At 55.5% G+C, this 16041-nt stretch overlaps 7 protein-coding genes across 7 annotated transcripts; 2 read left to right on the top strand and 5 right to left on the bottom strand.

Annotated features, from left to right (window-relative positions):
• Positions 1–2802: 2802 nt before the first annotated feature.
• VTJ04DRAFT_6596 (uncharacterized protein) lies at positions 2803–3225 on the top strand (the record flags this gene model as incomplete). The annotated part of the gene is made up of 2 exons (XM_069364832.1): positions 2803–2934; positions 3010–3225. 2 exons carry the CDS (start codon positions 2803–2805, stop codon positions 3223–3225), a joined length of 348 nt encoding a protein of 115 aa, XP_069218620.1.
• A 1618-nt stretch (positions 3226–4843) lies between these two features.
• On the bottom strand, positions 4844–5122 carry VTJ04DRAFT_6595 (uncharacterized protein; the record flags this gene model as incomplete). The annotated part of the gene is made up of 1 exon (XM_069364831.1): positions 4844–5122. The coding sequence occupies one exon, from the start codon at positions 5120–5122 to the stop codon at positions 4844–4846; it is 279 nt and encodes a 92-aa protein (XP_069218619.1).
• Positions 5123–7645: 2523 nt separating this feature from the next.
• Positions 7646–8017, bottom strand: VTJ04DRAFT_6594 (uncharacterized protein; the record flags this gene model as incomplete). The annotated part of the gene is made up of 2 exons (XM_069364830.1): positions 7646–7726; positions 7856–8017. 2 exons carry the CDS (start codon positions 8015–8017, stop codon positions 7646–7648), a joined length of 243 nt encoding a protein of 80 aa, XP_069218618.1.
• A 1678-nt stretch (positions 8018–9695) lies between these two features.
• Positions 9696–10877, top strand: VTJ04DRAFT_6593 (uncharacterized protein; the record flags this gene model as incomplete). Its single annotated transcript, XM_069364829.1, has 1 exon — positions 9696–10877. One exon carries the CDS (start codon positions 9696–9698, stop codon positions 10875–10877), a length of 1182 nt encoding a protein of 393 aa, XP_069218617.1.
• A 15-nt stretch (positions 10878–10892) lies between these two features.
• Positions 10893–11156, bottom strand: VTJ04DRAFT_6592 (uncharacterized protein; the record flags this gene model as incomplete). Its single annotated transcript, XM_069364828.1, has 1 exon — positions 10893–11156. The coding sequence occupies one exon, from the start codon at positions 11154–11156 to the stop codon at positions 10893–10895; it is 264 nt and encodes an 87-aa protein (XP_069218616.1).
• A 543-nt stretch (positions 11157–11699) lies between these two features.
• VTJ04DRAFT_6591 (uncharacterized protein) lies at positions 11700–12096 on the bottom strand (the record flags this gene model as incomplete). Its single annotated transcript, XM_069364827.1, has 3 exons — positions 11700–11797; positions 11881–11910; positions 11967–12096. 3 exons carry the CDS (start codon positions 12094–12096, stop codon positions 11700–11702), a joined length of 258 nt encoding a protein of 85 aa, XP_069218615.1.
• Positions 12097–13703: 1607 nt separating this feature from the next.
• VTJ04DRAFT_6590 (uncharacterized protein) lies at positions 13704–14141 on the bottom strand (the record flags this gene model as incomplete). Its single annotated transcript, XM_069364826.1, has 3 exons — positions 13704–13733; positions 13823–13953; positions 14057–14141. The coding sequence occupies 3 exons, from the start codon at positions 14139–14141 to the stop codon at positions 13704–13706; spliced, it is 246 nt and encodes an 81-aa protein (XP_069218614.1).
• Positions 14142–16041: the final 1900 nt, after the last annotated feature.

Here is a 16041-nt window from a genome sequence, read left to right as displayed (position 1 = left end):
CACCGGGCCGTTCCTCTTCACGAACGGTCTCTCGCTTGTCCTGTTCCCTTTCCCTTTCCCTTTCCCCGCTTCCCCGCACACCTAGGAACCTAAGGTAGTTAGGTAGCTAGGTAGGGACTCGAGTGCTACGTGCTGACCACGTGTGGTAGTATGAATGTGGTATGTATGTAACGGATGTATGTACTTCTTATGTCATCGGTCCCCATCTGCCGGGCTAGGGCGAGCGGTGGATGTGACGGTTGGTTTACTTCACGCTTATGCAATGTATGCGCTTCCTGGGGCCGGCTGGGTCCGGCTACGGCCCAGGGGCCCGGCGCTTCGGTATGGCTGCCCAAATATACCTAGCTGGCCGGGCCTAGGTGGTCTGGGCTAGGTGTGTGTTCTAGCCCCGTCCGGGGTTGAAGCGGGAGTTGTGTCGTGTGCCAATGTTAGGTTGTGGAGGTAGAGGACTGTATGTAGGTGTATAGTACGTTGTGGAGGAACAAGACCCAAGTGAGAGATGGGCCAGGTATTATGTATAGGACATGACATGGCATGGCATGGCATAGTATGGTATGAGACCTAGATAGCACGTAAAGGAAATAATACCGCCCGGAGTTTAACGGACAAAGGGACGGGATATCCAGGTCCATACATACACACCTAGATACCCTCACTCTCTACCGGAGTAGTATAGGTCGGTACTTACTCGACGCCATCAACACCCCGAACCCCTGGCTCTTCTTCTATTCTCTTCTTATGGCGCCCTCACATATAGGTAGGCGGCCCAACAAACCATGCATGTCAGGTACTGACATGTAGGTAGGTATGTACACCGTGCAAACGACGTCACCTAGGTAAGTACCTCCTCAAACTTCCACGTCACCGATCTCCCACACACACACACACACACTCCCGCATGCATGGATTTACATACACGCATACATCCACATATACCTGACCTAGCAACCTAGGTAGGTAAGTAAGTAGGCAGGTAAAGCAGGTTCCCTCACCTCACCCAGCCGCACCGTTCCACTGAAACCCCTGACATCAAAATGCACGCATGAATTGACAAACCACACTTCAAAGTGCCAAAAAAGAGACGATGTCCCACGACCTTGGAAACCAACCCTGTCTGTCACCTGTCACTTGGTCCGCTGTCAACCCACTAATACCCCCCTGCTCCCCTGGCTCCCTGCTTACCTAGCCCCCTGTCAAGCAAGCATGACGTCGAAGAATTTTCGCTTTTCACTTTCTTGTGCGTCCCAAACCATCTTCATCAGCGCGGCAATGGCGGCAAATTGAACAATTCAACCTCCAACCAAACTCAAACTACACCGTGGAACATGACCGTTCTCGGTCTCGTTTTCCCGACCCACTGACCGCGTGCCTGGTTGCAGGCAAGCAGGTACACTACTACTCAGGAGGTGAGCGACCCGTCCGCCGCGCCGTGTGCGGGGGAAGGGGGGGCGCCAATGGGTCGGGCCGGGGTCGGGGTGTGTTTTTGCCTCTGCCTTTACCTCTACCTATGGCTCTCCGGTCTCCGGGTCTCCGGTGTGGCCGTGGTGGTGAAGTGAAAGTACTGGAGGAGAGGGTGCCAGAAAGACAGGGTAAGTACAGCCGACCCAGTAGCAAGGTTCGGGAGGAGGAGGAGGTGGTGGTGGTGGTGGTGGGGAGAAAAGAAAAATCTGGGGATGCCCTTGTGACTTGTGGTGTTGAATCGAGGAGGGATGATCATGTTACGTGCCTTGGACTTGGTATGTGTGTTTGTTGAGGAGGATCGGGCCCCCTGGCTTTGACAAAAACAAAACCGGTTTTTACGTTTCCCAGTTTCTGCTGTCATGACGACAACGAGATTTTATTTACAATCCATTATGCACCACAACTACCTTGCCTAACCTACCGGCAGTAGGTAGTTAGTCAGACAACAAGCACGTGAGTTGGTCAGTCAGTCAGTCTACTACGTACGGAGCAACAAACTTCAGTCATCGTATTTACCAGCTCACTCACAAACAAAAAGACATCCGTCTCTACCCACTCGCTATCGAATTCCAAACTCCCTCCCTCTCTCCTCAAAAGACCATCATCTCCGGTGCCGGCCCTCGTAAATGCATCTCCAATTAACAACCCCTGATGAAGCAGAGAAAAAAAAAGTTGCATCGCGGCCAACCAAGGCAGCCGCGCGCGTGGGTATGACGTCGCTTTGTCCCTGAACGGATGGTGTGGTGTGGCTGTTTCGTGGGGGTTATTCCGAGGCTTGATGAGTCGGAGTCGGACTTCTTTGCAACGTTGTCCTTCTTGTTGACTTCTTGGGGGTTGGTTTGTTTGAAACCCCAACCCATACTACCTGACGTATATTAGTATCAACCCCCTGGGTCGCGCAACATCTCCGACCCGACTGAACCAAAAACGGCCATCGAAACCGCCCATGGTGTTGAGCGGTCTACATACACTAACTAATATTAGGGAGCGGACTTTTTTTGCGTTGTTTTTGACTCTTCTCCTGTTCGCCTTCAGAGCGGTGTGGTGCCTTGTACATACGGAGTAGCTATTTGGAATGATGCAGGAGATGGTTCGTACACTAGTGTACATGACATACACCCCGTAGGAATAGTAGCCCCAGTGCCTGTCAATGAATGTGGGCGCTTTGCATCAATTGAAGTGCATCATGTCAAAAAAAAAGGAGATGTCAACATGTCAACATGTCAAAAAACTAACTCAGCCACCGACGCCTCAACACCAGGACCGGAAGTGTACCGGACCAGAAACCCCCACACACGCCACCTTTCCAACAAGAAAACCAAGCAAGCCACGCGGCTTCAAATGCCGCGCCCGCCGCCGCCGGGACTGCCGGATGCCCCTTGCCGGAATTCGGTGGCTGCCGGCACGGCGCGCGCACGGTTCTCGGAGGAAACGTCCACGACGGGCAGGGGCAAGGGCGCGGCGGGCGGACGGGTGTGTGGTGTCCGGGTTCGGAAGAAAAGAAGCAGAAAAGAAATTGATGGAAGACAAAGAAAAGTGATGATGCAGCCATCGAACCACCGTCAGCAGCTCCTCAGCGTAAATGTGATCAATTCTTCTTCCATCGGCCTCAACTCGGGTTTCTTTCAACGCCTGCCCCACAACCCCGAGGACAGGCCGTTGCCGGAGACTTCCGCCCTTGCCATCAGACCAACAGTCAACACAAATCATGTCAAGCCGGACCCCGTCCGGAGTCGGGCAGCCGTCATGAATCGAAGAACGTAGGTAATTAGTGTAACATGAACTTAGTGATGGTGGTCAGTGGTGGTTAGTCCACCAGCCGACCGTTGTCCGGCAGATCCCACTGCGCATGTTTCCTGTCAGTCAATTCTTGCCTGCCGCCAGCCAGTTCTCATCATATTGTTGCGTTTTATTCTTTGCCCCCTTTTTTTTTCCTTCAATTTTTTCTTGACCTGCGTCGAAACCACCCAATCCCTCCCTTGCCGGTTGGAGGAAATTCTTGCGCTGAGCGGCGTGTTAGTGCCTGCCCCTTGTTAGCGCGCGTTCACTTCCGGCGAGCGCCTCGCATCCAATCAGCCACACCATTGCGGGACTGGTGAGCCCCTCAAGCCCCTCCCCCGCTCGTGTCCGTCATGCGCCTCTGGCTCTTTGCGTTCTAGCTTCCGCGTCGGGAAGCAACAAGCGGAACTGGTTGTGTGTGGTTGGTGCGAGTGTGTGTCTGTGGCTCATTCGCAGGTCTGACGCCCCCGACACCCAGACAGCAGCCACAAGGAAAATCTCAGGATGTTCGGACTGCTTGCTGCGTTTCGGGTGTCGTTCCTGTCAACGTGGAAGCCTCCTTGCCTGCAGCGGCAGTGTCTCGTGACATGCTGCATGCTTCGTTCTGCAGGTCTGGCTGCAGCTCATGGGTTTGTTTGCACCGGTTCGGCATGAACTGTATTCCCGATGCCGGCGAATGGAACAGGAGGTACTCTTTGTTCAGATTTTCTGGATCTCCTGAATTCGCCGACGATGGCGAGACGTCGGTAATGCCCCCAAAACGCCAGTTATCTTTGGAGGAAAAAGAGGCAGGTGGTCTCTTGAACCTCGAGTATCCGAGCACCCCCACGAAATCGGCTTCTCGTGATTGAAAGTTTGGGGGTCAGCGTGGGTGTCCGGCGGATACCACAAGGTTTGCCCCTGGATGTAGTAGTAGGTACCACTGGGTCTGACAGTGGACAGTTTTCTGGTGGTTGGCGCACTGTTTGACGGGGCTGGGCTTGTCAGATCGCGTCCCGCCGTTGCAGTTGCAGGAGCCAGTGTGTTGGAGAGTGCGGGGGCGGAGAAATCCTCCGCGGCAACCTCTCACCATGCACGCGTTAGCAAACCCTTACATAACCCCGGGTACAACATACCGGGTCTAGACCATGCCAGGTCACGACCGGAGTCGCGTGACTTACAGCAAGTGTCGTGTCCTTGACTTGTTTGTTCAACTGCCGGCTTGGATGGGATTAATTGACGGGAAGGACAGTATGCAGGGCAGACGTGAGTGTGGTACGAGCTACTATGAAGATGCGTGTAGAATCCAAAAAGTTGAAACAAAAGCGCATGTATTGGAACAACCAGAACCATCGGGATTGCATGCAAGTGAAGCCTCGGTGTATCCAATGCAAAACAATGATTACTTCGTGCTCTTTTAGCCATGACTAGGTCAACACGGTCTCAGGGAGGAGGGCCATAGAGGCAAATCCCAACCTCATAGTTCCACAAGATGTCAAGAGGGAGAGAGAGAGACGGCGAGAACAAGAGAGAGGGGGTACACTCCGCAAACGGATCCGGTTGCTGTACCCTGGTTTCCTGATTGGGAGAAGGAAGTCAGATCGCGTCAGTGTGAGTAAGAGATTCAACTAGAAAGCTCTGTGCTGTTTGCCGGGTGTCGTTCCCGAGGAGACCGTCGGCTCTGGGCCACATCAGGGTCGACCGTGATGCCGGGAGATCGGATCAGGAACGCGGGCCGAGCTGCAGAAGTCTCGTGGGATCTCGCATCTGGCCAAGCATCCAGATCGTCTCTAGAAGCTTTCCAAGACGCCATGGGCGACCAGGCCACGTGGGTTTGGCCTACCGTCTTGGAAGGACCGAAACGTTTGTCGACCTTGCCGTCCTCCTTCAAGAGGTCGGACATGACGATCAGAGCCTGACCACCGTTTCGTCAGAGGAGTGTTCGTTTCCCCGGGACCTGACCAATGGCAACTCAAAGGCGTGGTGGTAAGGGCGTTTATACGGCCTGGTTTGGGGGTTCAAGGTCGGGCTCAGCCAATGGCTCCCGGTGCCGTCTCCCAATTTGCCTGTGGTCGCCTCGCCGCGAAACCCTGTGACACCGTGACGCGCAGAGGTACGGTCCGGAGCTCGCGTACAGTATGATTCAGACCCTGGCACGGAACGTCGTCGCGGGGGTCGGACCCGTGGGCTTGGAACCAGGAACAAACAGGAACGCTCTCTCCAATTGAGGTTTCTTATTGGCCCTCGGCTATGGCTCCCGTGACCCCCCTCGCGACGGAGCAGCCGCTGAGGTGGGAGAAAGCAGGTGATGGGCACGTAGATGCGGCCTCCGATCCGGTGTCAATGGCCGTCCAGAGCTGACAAAGGGGTAAAGGGGGTGTGGAAAGCATCGGCATTGCCTGCAGGATCAGGAACGAGCCTGCGTCTGCCGGACAGTGTCTGCATCTATATGTCAGATCCAATTCCCAAAGATGGCAGGATGAGGTTGCGGCGCAGCTGGATATGGTAAAATCTTTGGAGTAGAATCCCAAAACTGTATGCTGCAAAGCGTGCTGTTGTAAAACTCAGGATTTGACGGTGAAGGGGCGGTGTCGGTGAGGCTGAACAAGGCGGAGACACAGACGCGGAGAGGGCCGACGCGCTGACTGACCAAACCGGCTGACCGGTCCATCATGGAATGGAACAACGACCTTGTTGACCTCGTTCGCTTGTGTTGTTGAGCCGCGGCTGCGTGGAAACTCCAAACAATTCTGTTGTTAGCCTGCTTGTTTTGGGTGGAAAGTGTGGAACTGGGTCGACTGAGGTTCAGCAGGTTTGTCTGGAGCAAAAAAAATAGCGTGGGGGTACCCAACCCGCGACCCACTTGCCTGAGCATCAGGTGACGAAATTTTGTGGACCCGATGGTGCTGAGATGGGGCAAGTGCAACCGCGATCAAAGAGGATGCTGGCACCGCAAGTCGGGGGGAGATGAGACAATTCAACCTTTTCCTGAGAATGTGCTCAATTGATGCTATTTTTCGAATTGGTTTGGAAATTCTACACGTTTATTCTCAAATTATTTTGATTTTTTTTTGTGTTGAAAGGGAATGTCGCATGTCGTTGCTTCGGCTGTTGCTGAACCCTGGCAGCTGTCCCAGAGATGCAGGGAAGTCACGCGATCCTCGATCACCTTCCCCGCGGAACTGGGTCCAATGATCTGCGACGGGCACAGTAAACGGAACAGTGCGAGGAATGGCCCCAGCTGTCCCACTGAGGCGTCCCACCGCCTTGCCGTGTCCGCAACTTTTTTGCGGGAGCACAGCGTCTGGGTCCATCTTGTGTTGGCCTAAATTTAGTGCACATTCAACATTTCCCACTTTCCATCGCAAAGCAACACCATGACGATGGAGCATAACGGTGACGAGCCGTCCAGAACGAAGCTCCATCATCTACTACTAGTCAGTTATTCTTGTCTTGGAGAGGCGACGTTTTCTAGGATGCTAAGTACACGGAAACCCCCGCGGGTTCCTGTTCCTCTGTGCCCTGTCGGCTGTGGCCCGCCCTGTCGGAACCCGCCCGTTTCAAGGCATTTTCCACGGCGCGGGATGTTTGACGCACTGACCAGCGCTTTAATTTGAGACAAGCAAGATTCATCAATCCACCACTGTTGTGTCGACTGCAAGACAGCAGCAAGCCTTGGACACGAATCGAAGACGCGCCGAGGTTCGGCAATCCTGCAAATTGATTTTTTCTGTCATCCAGAAAGCAACCCAATTCACAGAGTACGAGCCCCCTCCTCTTCGTCTGACATCCAATGGCTGGCTCGGACAGCCCCAAGAGAAGGACTCCCACGAAGGACTAGACACATTGGACACATTGGACCAGACAGTCTAGACGCCAAATGCAACAATTCACACATTTTCCTGAATCATGACGGAACGGGACGGCTTTCATCCATCTTCCTGTCAACAGCACCATCTCCGTGTTCCGGCCATGTCAGGTGCCCCTCAACACCGCCCCTCCGGCCCCTCACCAACCCTCCTCTCCGCATCCTCCAGAGCCTGTGGCCCGCTCTTCGTTCCCGAACAAGCCACTTGCAGCATTCCAGCCCATTCCCTCCACCCTTCTGCCGTTCCCCAGATGCATCGTTTGACGTCGGTGTTGGACAACCGATCGGGCCAGCCACTACGGAGCAGCCACTGTCAGCCCCGGCATTGTGCTCACTGACATGCGGCTCCTTTTTCCGTGCCTCGCTGGCACCGCACCTCGCAGCTCTGGGCTCGTGTCGAGAACCGCGCTTCTCGAACAGTTCCCTCCTTCGGCTCTTTTTCGACGTCGCGAATTGCGTCGCGCCTAACGTTAGGCGGGGATTTTCCCGGCCACCACGTCTTGGGGAGGAGGTCCCCCAAGTGAACATGCAGTCATCAGCTCACATGCCAGCCACCCGTCAGTTGACGCCTCGCAACCCCAAAGGCGCCTTGTTGGATGTCCGCCAATTCCAGCCTGCCTCTCCAGCTTTCATCATGTCCTGATGACCTCAGACCCCAGCTCCGGTGAACCACAGCAATCACCAGACCGGCTGTTGCCCCTGTTCCCCTGCAATTGCACCACCCCTACCTGACTGATGTGGTTAACCCCAAATCGTCATCCCCCTGACCTCAGCGCCCGAACCACTGGGCTCTGTTTTTGCACCAATCGCGCTCTCAGGCACAGCGTTGGCCTTCAGTTCTGGGAATAGCGGGGACCCGCGGCGTTGGAAACTGCGCGAGGCCTCGGGCTTGTCCATGCTTCCCGTCGGTGTCCAGCAAAACATCATCATGATGGTTGCACACCCACAATCAGTGTTGCTGCGCCTCAAGCCCGACAACACCAACAGACGTCCGTGGTGGCGTCCACGACGTCACACCCAGCTGTTGACGTTTGAGGCGCTCGGCCTCTCCGTGTCATTGTGCAGAGTTCAGCCGTGCGAGGACCTCAATTGTTGCTGCTTCCAAAGTGGACGTTGCAGGTTGTACAACAGCGAGGCAACGAACCAATTGCCCAGCCAGTCGTCTCATCATAGGAGCAGCCTGTTTGGGAAAATAGCACTGAACAGGGCAAATATTGGGAATTGCAGCATCCAGAGAGGACGTATAGACGGCAAACAGTCTCCCCATGGGCCCGCTTCTTGCTGCTGCTGAAACTGACATCTGAGACGACGGATACGTGGTGGTCGACGAGCCTGCCACATACCGGACCCAGCACCCCATGTATCGACGCATTGAGGGCAGCTGATCATGCAGTTGCTGTAAAGTTACGCTCTCGACGTCAGCACCACATGTGCCGTACCAATCAAGCTCGGCTCTCGCGGCGAAACTGTGCTGCCAGCATCCGACAGTTGACCCCGCGGAGGACTCGGAGGGTCCCGCGGTACAAGCCCGTGGCCTTGTCCCACTCCGAAGGAAACTTTCCACAGACACAGGCTGGCAATGCCTGATTGACTGGAGAGGCACTGGAGCAACAGCAACAAGTGTGCTGTCCTGAAGGAGACCGACATCTGTCAAAGAAGAGGCGGGAACATTGACTTCCTTTCTTGGCTTAGTCGGGCCTCCAGCTCTCTGTCGTGTGTCGTTGACGACCTGACGTTCGGCCTTGGTGAACCCCCACACTCGGCATCCGCTGATCCTAGGAGCATCCTGGTTCGCGTGCTTGCTCTGGAACCTCCAGTCAAGGGGGTCACCCCGGATTTCCCAGAGCCAACCGCGCGCACTGTGCTCAGGTACTCGGACGGTGCCAAGGAACCAACACCGGCTCCTCCACAATCCCCACCGCTACTGAGCCACGCACGACGGGGGAAGGGGGGGACAAGAGTGGGCGCCGCGATCTTGCCTTACGCAGCAACAGCCGCTCCATCTCCGCCGCCTCCCTCCCGCCCTAGGATGTACTGTACTTGACTCGACATGTTGAGCATCAAAAGCCAAAGTCACTGGTCCCCGAGAGACGCAGGGCGCTCTCTTGGGCGGCCGAGTCCGCAGCTGCGCCAATGTTCACTTGGGCCACGCCACTGGGTCGAGAACAGGGGTGTCTTTCTTACCAGGGGAAAAGAAAAAAGTTGGGAAAAAGGAGGAAAAAGAAAACATTCCCGGATACCTTGGGCATCGAACCATGCCATGATCCTTGTCAGTCCCTGGATGGCTGCCGCGTCTCTCTGCCCGCCGGGAAACCCTGTCCTGGACAATTGCTCATGACCTCTTGTCAGCCTGCTCCGCTCTTCGCTTCACCTTCAATGTATACAAATATGCTGTCCTCCTCCCCCCTTCTGTCTCGTCTCGTCCCTCGTTCTCTCACACATCCCCATCCTCCTCCCCATTGATCATCACAGTCAACCATCTCTGGGCTCCCGACTACCTAGCCCTTCTCCTAACAACACAATACCACCACCACAACAACTTTATAAGACACACATCCCCTCTTTATATCCACCTCTTCTTATACGTCACACATCATCAACAACTACCATGGCTCCCCACAATGACGCACCCTCCCCTACGGGAAGCTACACCTCGGGCTTCAACCGGATGTCCTCCTTCCACCGCCTCCCCGTGGTCCCGTCCAACCTCATCACAGACCAGCCTCCTTCGCCCCTGAGCAGCTCATTCAGCACTAGCTCTGACAGCTCCGACTTCCACATGACCACCGCGCACCGGGAGGACCTCCTCCGCAGGCCGCTCGTGCCGGGCGTCTACGTCCCAACCCTCTGCTTCTTCGAGGAGGACACCGAGGACCTCGACACTGAGATTATTGCAGTGCACGCTGTGCGGCTGGCCCGCGCTGGCGTCGCCGGCATCGCCACCCAGGGCTCCAACGGCGAGGCCGTCCACCTCTCCCACTCGGAGCGCCGGATAGTCACTTCCACGACGCGCCGGGCGCTGGACGAGGCCGGCTACTCGCACATGCCCGTGATCGTCGGGTGCGGCGCGCAGAGCACGCGCGAGACGGTCCAACTGTGCCGCGAGGCGTGGGAGGCGGGCGGCGACTACGCGCTGGTGCTCCCGCCGAGCTACTACGCCAGCCTGTTCGCCCCGGGCAGCGAGACGGTGGTCAAGTTCTTCACCGAGGTGGCCGACGCCTCGCCCATCCCCATCATCATCTACAACTTCCCGGGAGCCGCCGGCGGCCTGGACCTCTCGAGCGACGTCATCATCAAGCTCGCCCAGCACCCCAACATTGTCGGCGTCAAGCTCACGTGCGGAAACACGGGCAAGCTGAACCGCATCGCCGCCGCGACCCGCAACATCAAGAGCTCCTCCTCTTCCTCTGCTGAATCCACCTCCACCACCCCTTCCGCCCCGGGCTTCCTCGTCCTCGCCGGCTCCGCCGACTTCACCGTGCAATCCATGGTTGCCGGCGGGCACGGCATTCTCGCCGGCCTCGCCAACATTGCCCCGCGCGCCTGCGTGCGGACGGTCGAGCTGTGCCTGCAGGGCCGGCTCGCCGAGGCGCAGAAGCTGCAGGAGGTGGTCGCCCGCGGCGACTGGACGGCGATCCAGGGCGGCGTGGTGGGCAGCAAGGCCGGCCTGCAAGGGTGGCTCGGGTACGGCGGATACGCGCGCAGCCCGCTGCCGCGGCCCAACGCCGAGCAGGCGAGGCAGTGGAAGGAGGGGTTCAGGGAGTTGGTTCTTTTGGAGAAGACGCTTTAATTTTCTCTTTTTCTTTCATTTTTTTCTTCCTGCTACGTCTGTTTTGATCTCCTCTCTCTCTTCCACTGCTACGAGCAGCTTCTCTCTTCTGATGACCACAAACGATCCCATGGATGTGGACGGACGGACTGGGGTTGGCCGGGGTAAGAGAAAATAACATGGGAAAGAGAAAACAATACCCAAAGAGAAAAAAATACAAAAACAAAGACGCGGGGCGATGGGTTTCACCATAGGGGCAGGGCCAAGGCAAAGGGATTTCTTACGGGTTTTGGGAAACATTGGAATCACTCTAACGCTTGGGTTTTTGTTTCGTCAAGGGCGTTTTGTGGTGGAATCACAGGGGCAAAAGGGAAGACACACACAGAGGTTTCTCTCTACTGACTTGTGTTGGGCGTTTTGGGATTTGCAAAAAATAACACATGGGGCTCGACGTTTTTGATGGCTTGTTATCCTTGTTATTGAGCCAGCCGAATCAGTACTCGATTTTAATACCAATGACGCATCCTGGTTTCGTGAGCTTCTCTTGTTTTCCCTCTGTGGATAGTACAGCACTATCATTTGGTGATCTGCCTGATGAAAGGAGCATGGCCATAGAATGATGAGAGTGAGGACGGCCTCGCCCGAGGACGAGAACAACTGACCTGACTCCCAGCTGCCGGTGGACACAACGAAACGTCACACAAACACCAAAAGCCCCACTCATCATCCGGCTGCCTCACGGGAAACAAGCGGGGAGGGATATCGTGGTCGTGGTCGAGAGTGGGCAGGACAGGAGATATCCCGTGACGTATTGCGTACCCCGAGCCGAGAACAAACAAGCATCTATTGGTCTCTGCTCTGCATCACTTTGGGTAGCATCACAGGAACCGGCGAACAGGTGCGGCGGCCGCAGAGAACGTGCTTGGGGAGGAGGGCATTCCCTGTTCATGCAGGTGTTTGACAGCCTGGGTCATGCGAGCTCAAGGACATGTACTGTACCTAGCAATGTATGGTACATACGTACCTGTCTTGGAGTATACAGGGAGCACCTTACCTGTCGTACATGTGGGTGTATGTGTGCGAGGCACATACCGTAGGTACAGTACATACTTCCCAGGCCGAAGAGGGAAGCCGTTTCATGATCCAGAACCCGAGCCTGGCCCAGCAGACAGACGCGGGCGCCGCCACAGCGGTCCTCCCGCGCCGCCGCAACCGGACTGACTGGGATCATTGGGTCCATGTGTCTGGTTCGTTTCGTCCAGCTGCAGGTGGGATGAGGAGAGAGGGGAGCGGTGAACCGCGCAGCCGGGTTAGGCGCGGTTCCAATGGAGGGAGTAGAGAGAGAGTCAGACGGGTGGTTCCGAGGCTGAGGAACGACACATCATGTCGATCGTCTCCGTCCTCATACATACATACATAATACATACATACATACGTGGGTGAGCGTCGGTGAGCAGGGAGATAGGTACTTTGATAGATGTCACTGACCCCTGTCGTGTTTGTGTGAGCTGATGGACGGGGTGTTCCGAGGGTTGGGTAGGTACATACACACTGCTGCTAGCCTCTGTAGGAGGTGGTGGGATGAGGTGGTCATCGATCCCTGTTTTCTAAGGCTGCGGCGGTAAAGATTTGTCTATAGCATAGTGTTGGGCTGTGGTGGATCGGGGTTAGTCCTTACGTCAGGGACATAATGTTGCGTCATGTTTGCTACTATTGTTGGACGTTGACATGGTCCGCGGGGGCGGGGCTGTGAGGAGATCAGAGGTACCTTGCTGTTGGTACCTGAGGCATTGTGCCATGCTGTGGCCAAGATGAGGTGCCTTGCGTTAGTCTGTGAGAGAATTGCTTGGGCCACGCGGCTCGTTGAGAGGTGGATGGGAATTTTGGTTTCTCGATACCTTCGACGCCTGATGTAGGTACGTACACATGACTTAAGGCATGTGTGCCCCACTGCTATGGAACATGGAGACGTGTACAATCTCATAGACCTAAGGCCCGACAAGAATTGAAAGGTATGGTGATATGGAGTCTTGAAGGTTTGGAATGGCGGGAAATTCAGAAAAGTCCATATCGAATTCTCTGAAGGGTTTTCTCAAGGGCGATGGCAACATGGAAACAGCCCTCGGAGGTTCCTTCCACTCCTCCCACTCCCATGACGAAAACTCCTGACATCTTTTTGTGAGACAGAATCTGCAAGGCAACTACACCCGAGACCGTTTCTTTCCCATTCCTCCCGTCTGATGATGACGAGTGCCGAGCGGGATATTGGAAAGAAGGAGCATCCCCACCTTAGGTATCAAACGTGGAAGTCGCAGGACATGAACCCCCACTCAACCGCTCAACTTGACGCGTCAGGCGCGGTCCAGCAGAAAATCAAAGAGTTGAGGCTGAAAATGTTGAGATCGAGCCCGGCCCTCCATCATCCCAAACATCCAATGCACTTTCATCCTCATCTCATTGCTTTGGCTTCATCTTCATGACCAACCGAAAGACTCCTCTTCCGGCTCTCCCCCACGAAACTCCCGCCATCTCCATGCTTCACTCATATTAACTTGACTCATTTCTCCCATTTGTGCGTCACAAGCGCAGTTTTTGCGGCCTTTATGCCGCACCTTGCTTCATCTCGTGAGGTGCTCCGAGCCTCAACGGCACACCTTTGACCTGGGCTCGGCTGCCACCGCCATCCTGTCCCCCACCGAGGGACTCCAGAGCAGATCAGAGGACATGTTGGTACCCCTCCAAGACGCCATGACAGAAACATGACTCCCCGGCGCTGGTCTCTGTTTGAGCAATAGGGCCGATGGCTAATTCACCCTTCTGAGCATAGTTTGTTGGGTCAAGCATGTCTTACTCTCCGTCTGGTGACCGAATCTCAACCTGAATGCCCCACAAGCTCGCTGCTCCTGAGGAGGCATGAGCCTGTGATGTTGTGGCACCGTTGTTGAGCCAACCCGGCCCAAACATACTCCTTGAGGCATGGCGGCTATGAGGATCACCAGTCTCATCATGCTACTGTTGCATTGCTTGCTCCATCGCCAAACGGGCGTGACCTCATAGACGTCTCTCGAGACGCCCTGCCCGACGCCCTCACGCTCCCCTGACGGCCAGCTCCGCCACAGATATCGCGGAGAAACATGCTCGGAGATGCAGTCGGCCATGGCCCAGCATCTTCATTGAGCGGGGATCTGAGCATCCCCCACCTCGTCCACCGTTGATCTCCTCATCGACGGCGTCAAAGTCGGCAGCAAGAAAAATCCAGCATGAGGCGGCAGCGAGGCTCAACATGGCTTTCGGACATACTGAGGGAGCAGCAGGGTCTCCTCGGTCACCTACCCCCCGAAGTACATTCATCCTTCTCCGCGAGCAAGTATCTCTACGTGCCTGCGCACTCCCGCCGGGCTGTAGGCGACTGACGAGGCTGACAAACTCTCCTTCGACATCACATGTAGGTTTTCCGTGCAGACCCCCTCCCTGCTGGCACAATTACTGCCCAAACAGGTTAACATCTTCAACCGTCAGTCAGCAAGCACCGAGGTATACATGGCGTCCTTCACAGTGCGTGGAACGGTCTTGTCGATGTAGATGGTGTCTATATCACAGGCTTCTATTCTGCCTTCATGGGGTGTGCATGCCCGACGTACCAAGCTGCGCGTCGAATAATCCCAACAAACCGTCAGCTGATCATCACCAAGGACCTCTTCCTCATCACTTGGGCATCATCCATACGTGGCACTCAGCGAGGCTTCAAAAGCAAACCCTGCAGTTCACGAGACTCATGACTGAGGTCCCTGGGGCAAGTATTGGCTGTTCTGATGACAGGGGCTTTCACACCTCGAGCGCACGCGCCGCGGCTCGGCTCAGACTTTTGGACAGCCTTCTGTAACCGAGAAGCCATGGCTAGCCTTCAATTGCTGTCCATGTCATAAATGCCACAGGGCCACGTGTGGCTAGAGTGAGTTTTAGCCATATCTTGGCTTATCACACTCAACACCCTCCGATAGTTCAGTTTGGAGCACCTCTATCTACTATTCATTCCCAGGCAGCTCCATACTTGAAGACGCGGGCACAAGAAGAGCCGCTTCATCGTCCAACCCGCTACTCTTGAACATCCGGTTGGTATCACCAGATCCCTTGTCCATGTAAGTCCCTACGAGAAGCTCACTGGAATGGCCGGAGCACCTAGTGAGCGTGGTACAGCATCTTCACGCGCTTCAGCATCTCAAGCAATTTCGGCTGTCGCGCCTCGATCCTTGAGATTTACCCCGCGATCTTGTTCACCAGTTCACGACATGCAACGGGACGCATTCAGATGCCAAACTGGTTGGGCTTCGACCCTACTGTATGCTGTTTAACCACCCCAAGCTGGTTGTCGGGGATTTTGCCAGTCTCGCCAGTTCTCAATGCTGGAATTCTGCACTTTTATCACCACAAGAACCCGACATCCAACATTTCCTCGGGTATCCGGGCTTGGGAATACCGGTCTGCGAAGCCCACACCGCCCGAGGCGCGCTCCAGACATGTCAACTTGTGACGGCGGTTCGATCTTTCCAGGAGCCTTGAGCACAAAGATCGCGGCACGTCAGCCTGACCACCCTATGCGAGATGCCTGCCGATGGATGCCATTTTGCAGTTTTGTCGCTGCGTTGGGACGGGCTGGTGGTTGACCGGTGCTACAGTCGGCAGTCTCCGCGGTGGAAAGACCAACTTGGTCTCGGTCAACGTGCTGCGTCAGGATGTGCTGATCTGGGATCCAAGCGAGATATCGGGATCTGGTGTGGCGCGAATGGCGGCAGTTTTTGTGCTTCTGTTACGTTTGCTTCTGACATTTTTTTTATACAACACAGGATGTAGATGGCATCGAATCGAAATCCGTCATCCCAGCGACGCGGAGGTGCATTTCCAGCATCCAGGCCACCAAGATCGCTGCAGAGATCAATGACTCGAGACTCCCTACTCTTTTAGGATATGAACATATCACCATCACTCCAGTAACCTTATCACAGCCAATGCCTAAACAACCGGCGTTAACCCCTCACCATGAGCCAAGGACTCGCTTGCCGTTCCCCCTCACAGCCAACCCCAAAGCGTGTTGTTACACAAACTCCGCGGACATTGGCTGTCCTCAACCCCCCATTTCGTTAGGTCAGCTACCAGCACCACCACCTCCTCCTCTTCTTTTCCGGAG

This window comes from Mycothermus thermophilus (genome assembly GCF_041956435.1).
Source record: "Mycothermus thermophilus strain CBS 625.91 unplaced genomic scaffold VTJ04scaffold_4, whole genome shotgun sequence".
Classification (NCBI taxonomy): domain Eukaryota; kingdom Fungi; phylum Ascomycota; class Sordariomycetes; order Sordariales; family Chaetomiaceae; genus Mycothermus; species Mycothermus thermophilus.
This window is presented reverse-complemented; position numbering and strand designations above follow the sequence as displayed.